The sequence below is a fragment of the Polypterus senegalus genome, chromosome 7 (genome assembly GCF_016835505.1).
Source record: "Polypterus senegalus isolate Bchr_013 chromosome 7, ASM1683550v1, whole genome shotgun sequence".
Taxonomy (NCBI): Eukaryota; Metazoa; Chordata; class Cladistia; order Polypteriformes; family Polypteridae; genus Polypterus; species Polypterus senegalus.
The window spans coordinates 176149494-176171269 of record NC_053160.1 but is presented as its reverse complement, the minus strand read 5'-3'; the positions used below and the strand labels follow the sequence as shown (position 1 = coordinate 176171269).

Sequence of the window (21776 nt, the reverse complement as noted above, 5' to 3'; positions counted from 1 at the left end):
AAATGAAATATGGGTCTTAGTTTCATAAATAAAGATAGCATAGTATATTTTGAATCTGTTTCCCCCACTCCATATTATATAAATATAACCTTCAATATTGTGGTTTAAACTAGAGGATTGAGAACCAGCAGAATTATTTACAGATTAACATGTCAGTTATTGGCTTTGATTGAAGTTCATGCTTAGGGGTATTCTTTTATATCTGTTTGTGCATACTATCCCAAGGTACAAACGTACACTTTTGTGATTTATTAGGAACCATCAAAAATGCAATTTTGGTCTTTAAACTTTGAAAAATTAATTTATTAATATGTAATATATTCAAGGCATGTATGTTTCTTTGCTTTATTGATTGTTAACTAATACATTTAGAATCACAGATTATCACATCCTTTGACTTGTGGTAATCAACTTTTGTTACCTGCACTACTAGACTTGCTGAACAACCTGGCTTTAGCCCACTGCTACTCGATTTGCATGTCACTTTGGATAAAAGAGTCTGCTAAGAAAATAAATGCAAATGTACATGTAGGCATATGAACTCTTGTTTGCCTTGATAGACCGTTTCTGCTTCTATTCAAAATGTTTGCAGAAATTCCTGGCAATATCAATGTGAGGTTGACTGAGTGATGTATGTATTTATTAATTAAAATTCCAAAAGTTAGTGTATAATGATTTGGCAGGCTCCATTACCCAAGTCTGCTTTCAAGGCCAGGATTCATTACCATAGTTTACATATATTTTTGATACTGTCAGCGCAGGCTAAGTAAATTGCTCAGGGCCACAAAGTGAGAATTGAACTTAGAACTTTAGAATTTAAAAACCACATATTTCAGTTTAAAGTAACAAGCTAAAAAATAAAGTTTGCCATTCAGTTTTACTAAATTAATGATTAAGATCTTAATATATATAATTTATAATTTTAAAATAGGACTTCCGATTCTGGCTAAAGTATAGATTTAAGGGGATGCACAAACCAGTGTGTTTCTTTGTGCCAGTCCCAATCCCGGATAAATGGGAAGGGTTACGTCAGGAAGGGCATCCGGTGTAAAACTGTGCCAAATCAATATGCGGACAACAATACAAATTTCCATACCGGATCGGTCGAGCCCCAGGTTAACAACGACAGCCACCAGTACTGTTAGTCAACAGGATGCTGGACGAAATTGGGCTACTGTTGGCCGAAGAAGAAGGAGAAGAAGAGGGGGGAGACGTGTCTGGAGGCAGGAGGAGAGGAGGAAGGTAAAGAGAGTGGCACTGAGGGTAGTAACTTTGAATGTTGGCAGCATGACTGGTAAGGGGAAGAGTCAGCAATATGAAGGAGAGAAGGAAGGTTGATATATTGTGCGTGCAAGAGACTAAATGGAAGGGGAGTAAGGCTAGGTGGATCGGAGGTGAATTCAAATTGTTCTATCATGGTGTGGATGGGATGAGAAATGGAGTAGGGGTTATTCTGAAGGAACAGTATGTCAAGAGTGTTTTGGAGGTGAAAAGAGCGTCAGACAGAGTAATGATTATGAAGCTGGCAATTGAAGGTGTGATGATGAATGTTGTTAGTGCATATGCCCCGCAAGCTAGGTGTGTAATGGATGAGAAAGAAGATTTTTGGAGTGAGTTGGATGAAGTGATGAACAGTGTACCCAAGGGACAGAAAGTGGTGATTGGAGTGGATTTCAATGGACATTTTGGTGAAGGGAACAGAGGAGATGAGGAGGCGATGGGTAGATATGGTGTGAAGAACAGGAATGAAGAAGGTTAGAGGATAGTGGATTTTGCCAAAAGGATGCACATGGCTGTGGTGAATGCATATTTTAAGAAGAGGGAAGAACATAGGGTTACGTACAAGAGTGGAGGAAGATGCACACAGGTAGATTACATCCTATGCAGTAGAGTCAATCTGAAGAAGATTGAAGACTGCAAAGTGGTGGCAGGGGAAAGTGTAGTTAAGCAGCATAGGATGGTGGTCTGTAGGATGATGTTGGAGATCAAGAAGAGGAAGAGGGTGAGGGCAGAGCCAAGGATCAAATGGTGGAATTTGAAAAAGGAAGACTGCAAGGTTGAGTTTAGGGAGGAGGTGAGACAGGTACTGGAGGGTAGAGAAGAATTACCAGACAGCTGGGAAACTACAGCAGATGCAGTAAGGGTGACAGCAAGAAGGGTGCTTGGCGTGACATCTGGACAGAGGAAAAGGAAACCTGGTGGTGGAATGGGGAAGTACAGGAGAGTATACAGAGGAAGAGGAGGGCAAAGAAGAAGTGGGATAGTCAGAGAGATGCAGAAAGTAGACAAGAGTACAAGGAGATAAGGCACAAGGTGAAGAGAGAGGTGGCGAAGCCTAAAGAAAAGGTGTATGATGAGTTGTAGGAGAGGTTGGACACTAAGGAGGGAGAAAAGTACCTGTAGTGTTCGGCTAGACAGAGGGACTGAGCTGGAAAAGATGTGCAGCAGGTTAGGGTAATAAAGGATAAAGATGAAAACATACTCACAAGCGAGGAGATTGTGTTGAGCGGATGGAAAGAGTACTTTGAGAGGCTTATGAATGAATAGAATGAGAGATAGAAGAGGTTGGATGATGTAAAGATAGTGAATCAGGAAGTGCAACGGATTACCAAGGAGGAAGTAAGAACAGCTATGAAGAGGATAAAGAATGAAAAGGCAGATGGTCCAGATGACATACCTGTGAAAGCATGGAGGTGTTTAGGAGAGATGGCAGTGGAGTTTTTAACCAAATTGTTTAATGGAATCTTGTAAAGTGAGAGGATGCCTGTGGAGTGAAGAAGAAGTGTACTTGTGCCGATATTTAAGAATAAGGGGGATGTGCAGGACTGTAGTAACTACAGGGGAATAAAATTGATGAGCCACAGCATGAAGTTATGGAAAAGAGTAGTGGAAGCTAGGTTAAGAAGTGAGGTGATGATTAGTGAGCAGCAGTATGGTTTCATGCCAAGAAAGAGCACCACAGATGCAATGTTTGCTCTAAAGGATGTTGATGGGGAAGTTTGGAGAAGGCCAGAAGGAGTTGCATTGCGTCTTTGTGGACTGGGAGAAAGCATATGACAGGGTGCCTCGAGAGGAGTTGTGGTATTGTATGAGGAAATCGGGAGTGGCAGAGAAGTATGTAAGAGTTGTACAGGAACGTACGAGGGAAATGTGACTGTGGTGAGGACTGCGGTAGGAGTGACGGATGCATTGAAGGTGGAGGTGGGATTACATCAGGGATCAGCTCTGGGCCCTTTCTTATTTGCAGTGGTGATGGACCGGCTGACAGACGAGAGTAGACAGGAGTCCCCATGGTCTATGATGTTTGGTGATGACATTGTGATCTGTAGCGATAGTAGGGAGCAGGTTGAGGAGACCCTGGAGAGGTGGAGATCTGCTCTAGAGAGGAAAGGAATGAATGTCAGTAGGAACAAGACAGAATACATGTGTGTAAATGAGAGGGTCAGTGGAATGGTGAGGATGCAGGGAGTAGAGTTGGCGAAGGTGGAGGAGTTTAAATACTTGGGATCAACAGTACAGAGTAATGGGGATTGTGGAAGAGAAGTGAAAAAGAGAGTGCAGGCAGGGTGGAATGGGTGGAGAAGAGTGTCAGAATTGATTTGTGACAGACCGATATCAGCAAGAGTGAAAGGGAAGGTCTACAGGACGGTAGTAAGACCAGCTATGTTATATGGGTTGGAGACGGTGGCACTGGCCAGAAAGCAGGAGACAGAGCTGGAAGTAACAGAGTTAAAGATGCTAAGATATGCATTGGGTGTGACAAGGATGGATAGGATTAGAAATGAGTACATCAGAGGGTCGGCTCAAGATGGACGGTTTGGAGACGAAGTCAGAGAGGTGAGATTGTGTTGGTTTGGACATGTGCAGAGGAGAGATGCTGAGTATATTGGGAGAAGGATGCTAAGGGAAGAGAAAAAGAGGAAGGCCGAAGAGAAGGTTTATGGATGTGGTGAGAGAGGACATGCAGGTGATGGGTGTAACAGAACAAGATGTAGAGGACAGAAAGATATGGAAGAAGATGATCCGCTGTGGCGACCCCTAATGGGAGTAGCTGAAAGAAGAAGAAGTATAGGTTTAACAGGTCATTATAGAGGGACAAAAAACTTTACATATAGGTTAATAAAAAATATTAAATAAATCTGAATATTTTTCTGTATTATAAGCTTATGAATTATATGCCGCATTGGGGTTTATTAGGGGTCTAAATCATTTGCAAATGAATTCAAATTAAACAACTAAACTGAAAGTATACCCTGCATTCCTCAGTATTAAATAAATGAAGTTCATGATTTTACCAAACCCCAAATTCTCTTACCTCTTCCTAACCTTCTGTGCACTCTACAACCATATATTCACTGAGATATGTCCAGAAGTAGACAGTGTGGGAACATTCCAGTTAGGAACCACCCTACACCCTGTCCCATTCACTGCGGATTCACGAAAGCATACTGCGCCCTTGGAGTAGGACAGGAGCAAACATGGGATAATACACACAAAGCCATACTCATTCACCTTGGGGCATAAGCTTATCCAAGTGAAGTGATCCGGTACAAAATATCCACTAGAATGAAGTGACATTGTTTTCATTGACTACAAGAATGCTTGGTAGATTGTGTTGGTTTCATGCCCATTTCAGCTACATCTGGAACAACTTTTTTTTTTTCTTGAAAACAAATAAATACATACATACATAAATACGCATGCTGTACATAAACTTGAGTGGTTCTACTTATAAGAGGCAATTTTTCTTAAAAATGTTCCATGTTATTTCACAGCTAAAATGATGCAATAAACATTTCTGATGCCTTATTTAGCAAACTTTTCAATACAAGTTATCTTACATACCACTTGTAAGAAGAACTAATCCGAGTGGAAGGGGCATATTTGCAGGTGAATATATCTGGCAATTTAGTTCACCAGTTACTGTGATGCATAGTTTATACCACAAAGGGTTTCACATGATAAAGATCATGAAATGCACAATCAAATGAAAAATTACTACACAGAATAACTTAAATGTTATCTCTATGAACCATAGTTGTTTAGGAGAACTAATTGAGGGAAAACCAGAAACTAGAGTAAGAACAACTGAATCTCAGAGAAGTATACATATTACCAGCAGAAATGCAAAATACACATGGACCAAACTAAGACAAAAAACTAAAACCCACAAAATTAGACAGCACCTCCCCAGAGGTGAACAGGTTATGTACGTATATACAACGGCACTACCAGTTTACACACTTAATGTTGGTGAGTTGTTTTTTTTTATTATTATTGTTATTTATGGCTGCTATCAGTAAGTCAAACGTGTTTCTACTTACCGGTAATCAACTACTCAAAAAAAGCACCACCTTGTATTTAATTACACAAGAAGCATTTTTTGGTGACATAAGATGAATTAGATTTTCTACTCTTCAACAAATTATATACATTTAAAATGCATAGTGAAATGTTTGGTTAAAATTTATATTGCACCCTGTAGTTAAGCAGTAGCCAACATTACATTGTATACTTATTTAAGAACTTACTAAGCTGTTCTGGTTCCATGTAAAATGTAGTACTAGAAAATTACGTTGGCTAAGGTAAATACACATCATGCTGCAGCACCTTCATCTTTCTCATTGTGCTCATTATGTGCAAATTGCTACTAAGCAGCACTTCAGAAAATCTGAGAAGGTTTCATAGTACTATTGAGTCGGGTTGACTGGGAAATCACAGGTCCTGAGATGCTAATTTAGTTAATAATAACAAGTACAGACTACAAGGCTCAAGCTTATACTACAGTACTTTGCAGTGACTGCTGTCTGCATTTTTTTTTAACTTTCATTTGTTGGACAGGCTTCATTAGCAGCACTGCTCAAAGCCAAACTCCATATCCCTTCACCGGTAACAGTAAAAGCCAACCATAATCAATCCACAGACTGTGTGCCTTCCTCTTTTTGCTGTCTTGCGGCCTTGACTTAATGCCTTGCTGTTCAGCCACATTTTTCAATATTTCTAGGCTGATGTTATTGCGATTCTTACAGTTCCCAGCCACTCTGTTCATAATATTCATTCATTTACTTCATACATTTCAAATTCACTATTGAAGAAAATGTGTGTGTTCATGACTGATTGTGTCCGTCAACCTCCTAACCTGTGTCATGCTCACTGATCCTATTTTCAGGCTCCATCGGATCCAGGCTGCAAATTGAATGAAAATGTTAAAAATATATACAATATACATGGAGCTCCACAGACCTTGCTTCAATTCCCAGCAGGGCCATTGACTTTGCTGGGTCTAAATTTTTCCTCCTACGTTTCACAGGTCTTAAAATTAGGTTAATAGGCAAATTTAAACTTTAGAAGTAAGAGTGTAACCATGAGTATATCCTGAAATGGACTTGGTGTCCCATCCAAGACTGATACACTGCCTTTCGCCTAATATCACAAAGAAAGGCCAAAAACCTAAATTCTTGTATTAGAAAAAAGCACAGATCATTACATAGTGACTAACTGGTTACTATGGGAATTTTTCATAAACTGGAGTACTACTCCTAAAACACTGGAGTAGCTCCAGGTATTAGTCTAAGTATTTTGTTAATTTGGAGCCAATTACTGCTGCTAATGAAGCATACTTAGTGATGTCATAAAATGAATTTTTACAAAATATTAAATGTGAAATGAGGAGTTGCCATTTTAAGCAATTTTTGCAAATAGTCTTAACACACTAATAATCACAAAGGAAGGAGATAATCACAATAATAATGACTCTGAATTATACTATTAATTTAGTAGATGGTTTCATTAAAAAAACGATTTGCAAAACACAAGTACATAATGCAATATATGGCATGTTACTATAATTTCACTAACAGTGGAATTGATCACACAACTTCTAAGGGGGACTGAACTGGCAAATATGACATTGTAATTCATAGGTAAGGTCTGCAACCATTAGCCCACACTCAATAAAGCCGATTAACCAAACAATCAAGGAGATTTGATTTTAGTATAGCAAACATCATCCCAAGACACTTAACAAGTAAACTTTTTTTTTGTTGTTTTTAAACAGAAACGGCACACATAGGGGAATTATGGTCACAGTGCTTTGGTGGAGCAACCTCCTGTTTAACAACCCAATTCTTCAGTCAATAAACCATGCTGCTCAGCAGATTAAATGCTTCCTGTAGCTTTTAGGTAGTGGCACTTCTGTGTGCCTAAACAAGCAAATTATCCAAAATAAATTGACTTGGAGATGCACACACAAGTCATGAAGAGATAAACATTAGGAGATAAAATACACATAGAGGTTGGTGCGGAATAAAGCAAAGATTTTACACACAATGCTCACAGGAAAAACTTTAAGAATAAAACTTCGCCTCAAATGAATTGTCAGGCACTTGAATCAAAGACCATAAACAATCATCAATCCATTTTTCAAACTTTTTTTCCTTGGACAGAGTGATGAAAGGCATTTGGTGCTCGGCAGAAGCCAGCCCATTATTGGGCATGTTCTATGCAAACTTAAAAACCGTTACATAAATGGAGAATAAATAAGATGTCCAATGATTTACTATGAATCTTCATCAAAATAGCTGAAGAAACTGAAAACTTTAGACATGCATTTGTTTTTTTCAATAATTAAACACCTTCCAAAGAGAGCACCTAATATTACCTTTTGCTTGCCTCTGACAAACCTAATGAAAACTGGAACCTTCTGTCACACTTTAAAAAAGTGGGCATTAATAGACCTAAATATTTACTTCATATAAAGCCATTCCATATCAAACTGAAGATCATGATGAGAAGTAGTTAAATAACTGACAATGTTTAATATATGAGTCCCTGGCATGGCTAAATTAAACAATGAGATGAAAACAACTAAATCTGAACAGCCCCCTGACATTTACTGTAATTACACTTTCATAGTTTCAAAACAAGCATGTTTTATTCATTAAAAGGCATACTTCACCACAATACTTATCACTTTAATTTGCATGAAAAATATGTACTGCGTTTTCTGTAGGGAGTTGGATATCTTTTGTCAAAAATAACATACACAGAATATTCTATAATACATTCTTGTGTGCTGAATATAGGACTTAACTCCTAAATATTAGGCTCTTTTACATGCCTGAACAATGCAGACTTTTATCATTTTACATTAAACTATTTGTGAAACCACTGTGTCCTAATGGGTCTTAAAATACTGTCATCTGCACAGACTTCCCAAAACATGCTTGAAAAGTGCTCCACTGAGTCATTTCTCACTTAGTCACCAGTCCTACCACAAGCAGATAGTGAATTTTGTATTTATAGTTCTGTTTTTACTAGTCCTTTCTTGATTACAACAAGCCCTGACAACAAAATAATGAGATCCTTACAGGAATGTTTTCTCACAATCTCATTTGGCAATCTTCAGCCTTGTGCTGCTACCAAAATAAATAAAATGTGCAAGGAATGAAAGAAGGAAAACAAAAATACATACTGTAGAATGGCATTGAGGACAACCCCTTACAGTTTTTTCAGAGGACATTCAGAGTTCCCAGATTTAATGCAGATATCAACTGATCCTCCAAAGCATTATGTGGTGCATTCAAGTCGCAACAAGAACTAATTAGTGCTATCAGTGCCAACCATTTCATGTATAGGAGAAAAAGGAATGCAATTTTGATTATTGAATCACATTATAGGCAGTTTCAGTGCTGGAAGGCCAAGCTGGCTGCAGTATTTCAATATAGGCAGTGTTTTAGCTGGTGTTAAAATTTGGCTCTAAATTAATCTGTCAACAGATTCATTTTTTTAACCTACTTTTACCATGAGCAATGTCTCAAAGACCTGAAATACACCCCAGCAGGGTATAAAGCAAGAACTGACAATGCAAAAGTTCACCATATGGCAAATTCTTATTTGGTTAATCAACCTAATGTAATGTCTCTGAACTGTAATGGGTGACACAGAAAAATTAATAAAAAAAAAAAATCACATGAACAAGAGGAGTAGAATAAAACTGAACAAAAGTGTCCACTTCTGTCTTAAGAGAAGTAGGCAAACTGGATCTAAGCAGGAGAGAAAAAGAAGGGATAGGCCCAGATGGGCAACTGCATAAGAGGATAAGAAAACAAAAGTGCGTAGTTTGAGAAACAAATGGGATACAGGTCCTTAGTTGTTTTCGTCATTAAGCACACACCAAATACAATTATTCTCAGCAAGAGAGAAAAGACGACTCTGGGATGCAGAGCATAACACACATTTTTCCAGTCATCTTCTGTCTAATATATGTTATTTTGGCCATTTTAATGATTTATTGTTATTTACCAGTTTCACATATAGCTTTTTCTTTGAAATACTACATCTAAGCTTAGCCCCCAAGAATTATCTTTTCCCTGTTGCATATGCCACTGGTATTTTTGAAGTGTATTTAGAGAAGTCATCAACAGAGGACCAGTAAAGTCTTTGTTTCTCCAACTACAGATTCCGATGCCTTTATGCAGTTGTCCATCTGGGCTATACCTTTCTTTTTCTATCCTGGTTAGATCCAGTTTGCCCTCTTCTCTCAAGAAAATAAGACACCTTTGTATGAAACTTTTAGTTTCTTGGCAGTCTGTCACATGGAATAGCCTTCACTCTAAAAAAAAACCAACAGACTTACATGTTTCTTGAGGAAACTTTTTCATATCAATCATTTTTGAACCAAGAACTGAACTTTAGGAATGCCAGCACCTTGCAGCACAATTGAATAGAATAACAGGTTTCAGTCGTGATAATGCAATTAGAAAGGTTCCCCTAATGACTAAGTAGCACATAAACAGGACGAATTAAGGATATCCCAAGGGAATTGACCAATAGGACAGTGAAGGAATTGCTGTAGAAAATGGGTTTTATGTGACTAATAGATTAAAAATCTGTCATTTGAAGCAGTAATGGCCATTATTCACATTAGCACCCTAACCTGTTAAAGTTTGGGTTTAAATGCTGTAACAATGTTGTGGCTTTTTATATATTAAAGAAATTACAAACATTGAGTAACATTAAACAAAAGACGAAACTTGCAAAATTAAAAAATAAGTTATATTTTTATCAATAGGCTAGAAGAAAAAACAGCTTATTTAAATTAGAATATGTGAAATTGGAAATTGTAATTCATTATATTACAAAATACATTTATTCAGAGTCAGTACATTTTTACATACTCTGATTCCAATAACCCAATAACTGCTTCTGAACCCAGAGCCCTGAGTGCCACCATATGCAAAATCCTGAACTCTTATCAGGAGACAATGCCATCAGCCTGTAAATGCATTCCTTTTATAATTGGTGTATGTAAAGGAATGTTTATCTACCTTTTTATTGCTACATAGGCATTGTTAAATTGTTCTCAGAAAGCAAACTATCAAGTAAAATGGTCTTCTTCAACAAATACAGCAGAATTTAGTATTGTCACTGTCTAAGATACCAGATATGATTCATTCTCTGTAGTTTTATATTAATCAGTTGTATGTTAATTTTTAAAATGGAAGTAATAAAATTGTTTCCTTAGGAAATGCTAAAGGTGTGGAAGAAAATGTTATCCATCGCTTTACAATACATTGCCATTGGTACGAATGTCTTTCAAAAATTAAATATTGTAGACTTTAATAAACCAAAATAAGACATAGACTTCAGTGACAAAGGTGGAGTGAAAATATCATTAAAACATAGTATAAAATAATGACATAGCTAGTTCATTTCAACAAAGAAGTAGCCTAACAGTAAGTCCAATTACTCAAGTAGTTGAATTACAAAGGCGGCAGGGTGGTCTAGAGGCCACAGTCTTGTACTGTTAACCACAAAGTCGAATATTCCTTCAACACAGCCTCATTAAATCACACAAGACAAATTTCTTAACCTGTAGGTACTCCAAATGCAGAAATCAAATATAACATTATTGTAAACACGTGATTTAAAATCTACTCTATACAAATAACAGAACATTCTCAATCCTGCTGTACCAGTTAAGTAAAAACAAACAAATAAAATGTAAGTTTTGAATAAAATATTGGCTGCAATGGAATAAAAGTTTTAAAGATTACATGAGAACTTTTTACCATGAACATTATGATTACTTTTCCAGAGGAATGGATGGAAATAGGAATAACCTTTAAATTTTACTCTTAACAAAGGCTAACCTCACATATAATAAATCTGAAATTTTTGAACCGGTTCCACTTAATACTAATAGCAATGGCTTCTTTATTAAAAAAAACTGGATATCCTATGGTAACAGATTAAAGGAATACTCCATCCAAAAATTATTATTTTTTAAATATTATTTACCCCTCATAGTTAGTAGTCATGGCCAAGAAAAAAATATAATCAAGCTTTCACACTGAATGAAGATAAAAGTTAATGAGAAATTACAAACGGTTACCATTGCCGTACAACAGCAAACAATGTGAAAAACATCCATGGAGAATATCTGCCTCTCCCCCTCATCCATTGGTCAAGAGTCTTACCTTCAAATCAAAACTCCAATCCCAAAAGGAATTGTATTCCTGTTTAGGAGGTGTGTAGATTTTTCCGGAAGTATCTATTTAACAATATTTTAGCAAAATATGCATGTGTTATTGCATGTTTTGCGCACATAAATGACATGGGAATAATGAGACACAAGTACTGCAAGATTTTACTTTCTCGTGTACAAAGTATAGGGAAAGTATTGTAATCGTTTGAAGATTCAATGCCAAGATTTTAATGAATCTCGATGTTTTAGACCTGCCTGACTTTCTCGTATACAAAGTATAGAGAAAGTTTTGGAATCCTCCAAAAATTCCATTTTGAGGTTTTGATGAATCTCGATGTTTTAGACCTCCCTGTGTGTCTGTGTGTGTATATAAACACAATAACTTGAGTACGCTTTCACTTAGGTCAACCAAATTTTCATTGCAGTATTATGTACAAAACACACATTTCTATCAACTTTTGGGCTATTTCCGTTAACCGGGAGTGGTACTTTACCTTTAATTCATACAGCCGCAGAGTCTGATTTATTCAACTTTATTTTTATAACAATTGTTCAATATATTAATTTGATTTGTTGCCGATGGTTCTTTAATGTACATAATATAAAAATATAATCATTGTCTTGCAGTTTACTCCTCAAATATCCATCCCCATATCTGAATATATGAGAAAGCTTAGGGTAGACCACTCACGATTTTTTTTTTTTCCCCCCCCATAAATGCTTTCCACATCTGCGTGAAAAGATGAGATTAAAGAAAAATTCTCAGTAATAACTACAAACTACATGAAGAAGGTAACATAAAAATTATAATTATGGGGTTGCAACTAGATCATTAACAAATTCCAGTATCGTAAAAAACTTCAGTCCTATGAAAAATTTAAAAACAACTTTCATCAATATTACAGCATAGAAATTATTTTAATGTGCGCTGTAAAACTTATTCTAATTTTGCAATGTAAGAAATCATAGCATTCAACTTCACAGATTTGGGAATTCTGATGGCTAAGGGGGCACTGTTCTTAGTTCTTTTTTTATTTATACTTATCAAATCATTTTAATATGAAGACAGGACTTGCTCATTTTAGTTAAGCAGATGGGGGAAAAACTAAAGCAGGTACTTCAGTTACAGGATCCTGAACAGCTTTGATTTTGAGCAGAAGTGACTACTGTAATGCGTTTGAATTGTCCACCTAGTACTCAACACTTGGTTCTAGTTATGATCCTAGCTGTCATGGTGTGATCTAAGAAGTACAACCATATTACTCCAATTCTTAAACCATCTCTTTCCAATTAGGATTAGAGCTGGTTTCAAAATCCTCATTCTCACAAACTGTATAATGTTATAAATGATTTAGCCCCCAGCTTATAAAAACTATTAAAGTGCATGAGCGTAACACTGACCTCCAAGACATCGTCCTGTTTACAACTACGAGGATAAATTTAAAAAATAGTGTAGAAGGCACAGCCATTAGCTACAGGGCCCAAAACTCCGGAATAAAGTATCTTCCAATACAATGAAGCTTCTGTCCAAATTAAACTGTTGTTTTTACTACCAAGTTATTTATTGCAGAAAGCAGCCAAACTTAGGACTGCTGGAGTTTATACTTAAAACAACACAGTGTATCTATTTTTGTGTATACAGCACGTCTCATCTTTGCTTATGTTTATACATTTTGTGATTCTTTTGCACTTTGTTTAAGGATACCATACTGATAATTATTTTATGGCAGGTAGAGCTCTTAAATTGAAGTATGTTTAATAAAAGTAATCTGAAAGGAAAACAATGTGCCTATTGAAGAATTATGTAAATAAAAATTGTATGGTAATCATGAAACAGGTTTAAATGCTGTTTAAAAAGAAAAGTAACCATACAAATAAAGTTGGCAGAGCTTTTTGCACCACTCAACGGAGGTATGAGACTGAAAAAGCGTAAAGCTGCAGCCTTAGTCTTCTCCGCTGTCTAAATGTGTGTAGTCTTGTAACATGTCATGCTATTGTGTCAGCTGTACATGTCTAGAGTCTACTGGACTATGTAATCACTTTTGAATAAAGCATCAGTTAGATCAATTCAACTTCAGCATAATATGCCAGATCCCATTTAAAAGCACCACTATGGTTGCCTCCTATTTATGAAGGTGAACATCTCTATTACCAGGAGATCTGTTTTACTGTTCCTAGAAAGCACACTAAAATAAACGAGACAAGAAGTGTGAAGCGACATAAACAACTTGAATGTACAACAGTAGTAATAGGTTAACTAGTTTACGAATTTTCAGTAAATGAGGCTGGCCTCTTAATTTGACAGTTGTGACAGTCTATGATTGAGAAGGTGTCAAAGGAGAGGAGACCCAGGGAGATCTATAAAGCATCAAAGGTTACTAACACCAAAAGACACTTCTATTTGTTTATAACCTTGGCTCTTTCTCACATAATACAACATACATTCAAAGCAAATGTAACACAGTTGTATGCTGTGATTTCTTTTTTACTACTCCCAAAAGTTGCATAACAATTTCCTCCACAGCTAGAATAGGAAGTATCTTCTCTTTAAACAGCCTGTCCAATTTTGAACACTTTTCAAATAATAAATCTTGAACAACTTAAAATATATATCAATACCCAAGTCACTTTTCTATTGTGTGAATATCAGCAGGCCTTAGATAAGGTTGGCATGATGTTTTGTGGGTTTCACACATTAATTTTTTTGGCTCGGTTTAACAATAATAAAGATGGAGGACTCTACATATTATACTAGGTCCTGAACTGGCAATGTTTGAGAATGTCAACTCATTTTTTGTTCAGAAATTACCTTGATTTTAGGATAACCTCTAGGTATAAAAGAGGTTGCTATTATTAAAATTAACCATGGTTTCACCTATGCCTCTTTAATATCAAATGTGATCAACTTTTTGTACAGCATAAAAGAAAAAAATACCCTTCTAATGAACACTGAGAATACTACCAAAACTATATAAAAAAGTGCATGTATTATCCAAAACACAAAATGGAGGGATCACTACAGGGACAACGTACAGTACAAAAGCAGAAATAAAACAAATAACACAAATAAAACTCTATTACCTGGGTGCCCAACTCCAGTCCCGGAGGGCTGCAGTGGCAGCAGGTTTTCATTCTAACCCTTTTCTTAATTAGTGACCTGTTTTTGCTGCTAATTAACTTCTTTCGAATTCATTTTATTTGACTTGCTCTTGAAGACTCAGACCCATCAATTGTTTCTTTTTCCTTAAATAGCAGCCACACAATAATGAGAAACAAAATGAGCCAAAACAGGACCAGCAAACTGTGACCATCATACAATATCCGAAAATAAAGAAAGATGAAGGTCTCAGGAATGCTGATCTGCTCTTAGAAAAGAGATCCACAATTTCAGAAATGTCTGCTATTGCACAATGAGAACAAGCCATAGAATTAAACAGCGGGTTTAATTAATGACAAGACTCAACGCCTAATTAAGCAACTGATTGGAGTTTGAGGCCCCGACTTAGTTGGTCTTCTGTTGGCTCTCTCACTTCACATTTCACTTCTGCTTGGGTGCCATTTAAGGAAAGAAATGAAGGAATTCAAGGGAAAAAAATTCCTAAAAACCAAGTCAATTAAAATTCATTCAAAAGAAGTTAATTAGTAGCAAAAACAAATCACTAATTAAGAAAAAGGTTACAATGAAAACCTGCAGCTACTGCGGCACTGCAGGACTAAAGTTGGGCACCCCTGGCCTAGACCTTCTTGATGAGGTGTTGGCCTTTTCCTACCCAACTGTGTGGCTCACCCACTTGCCTACCTAACCAGAATCAAATGAAGCATTTTGCTCTTCATTTCTCTGCTCTCTCCCAACTCATCAGTCAGCTACGTCTTTTGTGAGTTATCTGCAGTTAGATGGCTTTAAAGCGTCCTGTGGGGTTCAACACCAGACAAACACTTGCAGCCATCAAGCCATTCTGTTCTCGGGCAGCTTTGAGACCACTGCCTCCCTAAAACTTTTACAGACATTAAAGAGCCAGGTCTCTTGGGCAAAGTCAGGGTTTCCTAAATTAAATAGGCAACAACATGTCACACCTTCCATTCCAGGGATCTGCGCTGCCACCTAACAGTCTGAAGGAAACAATTGACACACGGCCCCAAAAAAAGACCAAAGACCACATATTTCCAACTTTCCCAACATGGAAGACAAGCTGCGTGGACTCACTCTCATTCTGTCTCTCTCTACAGGGTGACTTATTGAATTGCAACTTGGTGGATATTACAAGTTTTACTCTGGTTTGCTTTCTCTCTTATACCGAAGCCCCTGCCTGTTGTCCTTCTAAGTTACTCAGTTCTTTTGCAAGACTAACTACCTTCTTGCAGTACCCTTTTTGCAGCACACGTATACCAAGTTGTAAACTACTGCTAGTTTTTGTTCTTCACACTCTTATCCACCTTTCTATACCCTGAATGTGCACCCCATGACCCTTTTCCACCTGACATCCACTTGCCAAATGGGAGACCCATTACAACAAAAACAATGCTTCAGATTAAGCTCAAAAAAGTCATAAGATGTTAATATACATCCATTTTCTGTGCCCGATTTACTCAGCACTAGATCACAGGAAGTCTTAGACTACCTCAGATATATCTAGCATAAGGCAAGAACCAACTCTAGAGTGAGCTCCAGTGCTAATACGCTGCATCTTGAAAAGGAAACATTGGTGTTGCCAGAAATAACTAAATAGGGAGTGTTAATAACTGAAGGAGTTGAATTACACTGTTGACAGCACAATCCAGTGGCTAAGGTATTGGGCTTTAACTAGCAAAGCTGCTGTTCACTCGAACTCCATTTATCAATTATCCAATCAGTGCTCCTTGCAGAAATATTGAAATGATTTTACCAAGACCACATGCGTAATGCATAAAGTTCAGATAAAGTGGTTGTATAAAATTGTGTTTGGACACACTGTACTCTAAATTTTTAAGGCACTGAACTAGGCTGCGAGTTAAATCTCCTTTCTTTGACTTGCTGTGTAACCTTTATCGACTAAAGCTTCTTGCCAAAATATGAAAAAATTGGATTCTACCTGTTAATTAAGTTTGCCAAAAGGTATAACAATATAACATAAAACAAACTTCAAAACTGACTCACTATGCAAACCTTAAAGGAATATTTTATCCAAAAATATTTTTATACGATACTTACCCCCATGTAGTTTGCAGTGATGGATGAGAACAAAAAACAAAATTAATGTAGTGCACTTGCCCCTCAGAGCAGGTAATTCACCTGAAGCTAAGTATGATTGGACCTGGCCAGTATTTGGATGGGACACCAACCAGGAAAGCTTGCTGCAGGAATGATTTTGGAGAGGCCAGCAGGGGTTGCTTACCCTGTGGTCTGTGAATGCATACGAATACCCTAGTGCAGTGATGGGAACACCGTGCTGTAAAAATCACACAGTCCTTCAAATAAGGCATGAAATCGAGGTCCTGCCTCTCTGTGGTCATAAAAGATTACTGGGCATCTTTTAAAAAAGAACAAGGTGTTCCCCGATGTCCGAATTAAACGGCCATTACAGCCTCGTCCATTTTGACCCCTTAATCATCCCTGTCTCTGATTTGCCAACTGTCTCTCTCTCTCTCTCTCTCTTCCCCCTTCAACACCTAAAAGCTCATGTGTGATGAGAGTACTGGCATAACAATGGCTGCCATCGCACAATCCAGGCAGAGGTGGCATGTTAGTGGTGGTTGAAGTGGCTCCCCACTGTCTATGCAAAAGTTTTTTTGAGTGGGTTAGAAAAGCACTTTATAAATGTATTATTATTATGGCAAATGGAAAAAAAAATCTCACTTTATTCATTTCAATTATTCATTCGTATGTTCAAAACGAGCAAAACGCTTGATTTTAAGCTAAAATATTGTTTCATTTAGAACAACTAGTGCACATAATAACATTAAAACTAAAGCTTCATGGGATTCATTTTTTCTAATTGGAGATGCGTCTCTCCCCCTCATTCTTTGGTCAAGACTCTTATCTTTAATTCAAAAAGTCAATCCCATGTGGCTTTAGTTTTGTGCTAAATAATGTGCACAGATTACCCAAGAACTACCTATTTAACAATACTTGAGAAAAAATGCAGGAATTTTGAATCGTTTGAGCAGAGAAGTAGAAAACAGACACAAGAATTATGTGACATGAGCAACATGATATTTTGTTTCTTCTTCACATCGTTTGCCATTGTCCAGCACTGGTCACTCCTACCAATTTCTATTATGTCAAACGTTTTTCTCTGCTTTTTGCATGGAATCAACAGATTAACATTTTTTCTCAGCTGTCACTACAAACTACATGGTGTAACATACAAAAAAAAAAAATGAGGTTGAGTATACCTTTTATCATGTTTGACAAAAGGTTTAATTATATAACAAAATATGTTTTCATTGAGAACAAAAGAAAAACATTTATGATACAATAAAATACAAGGATGACCAGTGCTGTACAATAACAATCAATGTGGGGGAAAAAAAATTCACTTTACTCGTGCTACATAATCCACATGTCAGTTGTCCGACTGTATGCTCAAAGCATGCAAAACACATGCATTTGTTTTGCTAAAATATTAATAGTTTCGTCTGGAATCATCCGCATATATTGTACACAGTCAAACACAGGGCGAAGATCATAAGCTGGGGGGAACCCAGCCGTACAAGTTAGCTACCAAACAGTCAGTTGGCGCATTAATAAGCTTGGCCTAGGGTACATTTAACCTAGCACCAGCACTGCCTGTGAATTAAAAATTGCAAAATTTGGCCCAGTCAAACAAAGAGGGCAAGATGAATAAAATCGTGTAAAAACAGGACTCTTGATCAATGAATGAATGAAGGAGAGAAACGGGTCTTCAATTCAAAAAGCACAGAATTATGGGAATGCATTTTCATGTTTACAATGTATACTGCTTTTTCCTGGAAGTAGCAGTTAATAACATTTTATAAAAAAATGCATGCACTTTGAACATTTTGAGCAAACAACTTGATAACAGACATGTTGATTAGGCATCAATAAGCTGATTTTTTTTTTCATCCTATAGATGTTTTTCAAATTGTTTACAATAATAGAGAAGAGGTGCCCTTTAGGTTCTATTATATCATAAACTTTTTTTCTCGTTCTGCATGAAAACATGACATTAAAAATAAAAATCTCTGCCATCACTACAAAGTACACAGAGTAAGTAACATTTCAAAAAATATACTTTTTGGGTGAAGTATTCCTTTAATTATGATTGCCAAAAGGTGTCATCATACGACATAAAATAATATTTGAAGTGCAGTGTGTCCCAGTGGCTAAACGTTGCTACTCAATACTGACTCACTATATGATCCTTAATAATTTGAATTACCGGTGCCTTGGAGGTTAAGATATGTTAAAAATAATAATTAAGCTATTCACTTGTGAACTGTAAATCGTATTGGCAAGAAATACCATCTAAATAAATATATGCGTTTGCTTTTGATTAAGAGGCTGGATGCAGTGAATTGTGCCATTCATTGCGATTCCACAGGGCATAAATTGCCCTTTCCTGTCATTGGGGATCACGTGAGCCAATTCACTCTTCCCCCTGCGATGTTGTGACTATAAACACTCTGAAAGTGAAATGATTGAAGTAGGGGGTTTGAAAAAGAAAAAAAGAAAAAAAAGATCACCCAAGCCACTCTCAGTGCTATTAGAGTGTCCCTGTAGCCCGCCCTGCTGCTGAAACAGCCAAGGCCAGACGTGCCAAACTCAAAGCACACTAGCAAATATACACAAGATAAAAAAAGACTCAACTTACATCACTCTTCCTGAACTTTGCTTTTAGACTCTTCATTTTCAGTCCATGCACTTTTTGTTCCTTCAGATGTCAATCACTGCCTCTCTCTGTTGGGGGGGGAGGAGAATAATGTTTTATTCAGGTGGCTCAGAAGCCTACTTAAACTTCTTTTTTGACACACACTGCTGCATAGTGTACTCGTATAGTACCCCAGAAAATCGTTTATTAATTTTCTTTAACAAAACAGATCTGGTACATTGAAAAAGAACATCATTCCTCGAGGCGGAGATCGCGCAAATACAAAAGTTGCGATGCTCGCAGACAGCCAGTGTCGGTGACCCACATTCGGCTAGTAAAAGCATCAGCAGTATGGTACTTGGTGTCCGCCGCTTTCGTTAGCATATCCCCAATTCCCTAAACGCAGGGGAAATGGGAAAATAAATAAATAAATAAGGTGACTTTACTTTCTGCTTCACTTGTATTATGCAGTATAAAACAGCTACTGGCCTTATAACAGCCATTCCACAACAAAAGCGCCAAGGGAAAGTGTGCGATCCCGAAATGAGCCGCTGGCTGCGCTCTGGCGGGCGTCTGGTTTACAGATCTCCAAATCTCAAACCTCCAATGTAAAAGACAATTCAAGCGAATCTTGCCGTTTAAAAAAAACAAAAACAAAAAAAAAAACTAAAACATGACTTGAAACAACAAGTGATGGATCAGTTTCCCAAATGTTCTCGAACATGTTCATGGCAAATGTCAGAGGAGCCAGTAAAGTGCCCGAAACAATACCACCATTCATCCCGGCGCCTCGCACTAATACTTTTCCTTTCACGCTCCATCATGTCCCGGAAAGCAAACACAAAACTCAACAAAATATGATAACTAAATAGCTTGTCCGCTCACCTTTCCATAAAAGTATCAAGGCAAGAATTGGCCAACGCAGGAAAGTTAAGCAGGCGACTCGTGTTACCAAGTACAACTTTTCCTCCCTGTCGCTGACCGGTGACTCGCTGCTCCCATGTAATTTTCCCTCAGCCTGCTCTCTCCTTTGCCAGCCATTCAGCACTCCGCCAGGCAGCTCCGGCCGCTTGGATTGTTTCGCTCTGGGACTGCCTGGGGAGTGACGTCACCTGACCTCGTGACCGCTGGCTACATACAGACACAGACACGCACACGCACACACTTGCGAGCGCGCGCACCCACTGAGAGCGACAAGCTAGCTGTGAGGCGCGGTGGAGACCAGCAGCCAACGTTACAGCGGATTTCTGCGCCTTTCAACTAACACGCTGTCCATTGTACTTAGAAAAGTTTCTTCTCAGCATGGGACCATCAAATGTGAAACTGGCCTGTAATTGTTGTTGCTGTAATTTCCTGTTTGTTTACTCTGCTCCATGAAATTGCCGCCTTCGCTAGCTTGTGACAAAGGAGCGCTTGAGAGAGAATCGGCGGCAGCAGTTCGTCTCCTAAGGGAAATTGTTATGATTGGGAACAGCAAAGCAGCATTTTTTTTGGTTAGTCTCTGATTTGTTAATATTGTAGCACTGGGGCAGAGTGCCAGAGTGGATCCTTTTTCTCTTTACATTGGCACTTTTGAATGGCATGCTATACAAGGAAGGACAGCTTGCCTTAACCACAATAGTTGGAATTGCCTCTGCGACATTGCAGCCTTGCTATTTTCTATAGGCTCACCTGCAGCTGGCTTTGAAGCTGCTCAGCACGATGGAGTGCCAGTTCACACAATGGAAGACTCATCCCTGGCTGATGCAACTAGATAACAAACTCACATCAAGTGACAGACAGACGCTCCTCCCTTCAAAGTCACTGTCCCCAGCAACCACTTCCAACTCTTTGAAATGGCTAGGTGGTCTCGCGACTGGTGACAAAAGCACATCAACAGGGGTCTTGAGTGATTTGCTGCTAGGGTGGCGCTGCAGAGATGTGGTGTGTTGCGCTGTCATGCAGCACAGTGGAGGTGTTAAGACACTGTATTTCTATATTGTGATCTGTCGATTACAGGTGAGCAGGTATACTCCTGGTCAGGAACTGTAGATGTTCCAGTCTCTTGTTTTCTTTCACTGAACTGACACTGCAAATACCATTCCAGATCTGTATCTCAGCTTTGGGAGTTTCCCACCATTGCTGCTCTGTAGCACCCCCTACAACCTGCCTTGACCTTTGCTTGCACAGTTTTACCACTGGCCCGACTTCACATGGCTTGCCTGGGGTCAGTAGCAATTTGATTTGGCACACTTTTTTAAAGCTTCGCCAGCATCTGCAGACCCAGGCCAACAGACCAGAGCAGATGCAGAAGCATTGATGGAGCTTTATAGGTAGCAGCCTCTCTGCTCTCTTCTTCCCTTTACTGATGCTGCAAATGGCACTCCAGATCACAGATATTAGTTTTAAGACTCTCCAGCACTCCTCAGAAGAGCCAAGCAGGTCTGGTACGTTGCAAAACTGGACTGTAGGTCTTATCTTCATCCCACTCCTGACACCAG

The 21776-nt window shown here is 38.1% G+C and overlaps 1 protein-coding gene across 5 annotated transcripts in view; it reads right to left on the bottom strand.

Annotated features, from left to right (window-relative positions):
- Nucleotides 1–20403, bottom strand: part of rai14 (retinoic acid induced 14) — a 191062-nt gene extending 170659 nt beyond the window's left edge. For 3 of the 5 annotated variants that reach the window (XM_039759650.1, XM_039759645.1, XM_039759651.1), the window contains exons 1-2: nt 20182–20402; nt 19300–19385 (exon numbers count right to left, since the gene is read on the bottom strand). In XM_039759650.1, the coding sequence (XP_039615584.1) occupies nt 19300–19335 (36 nt within the window). In that variant the 5' untranslated portion in view covers nt 19336–19385; nt 20182–20402. Of the gene's footprint in view, nt 1–19299; nt 19386–20181 lie in introns of all 5 variants that reach the window. The other 2 variants (XM_039759644.1, XM_039759647.1) reach the window with 1 other exon arrangement.
- Nucleotides 20404–21776: the final 1373 nt, after the last annotated feature.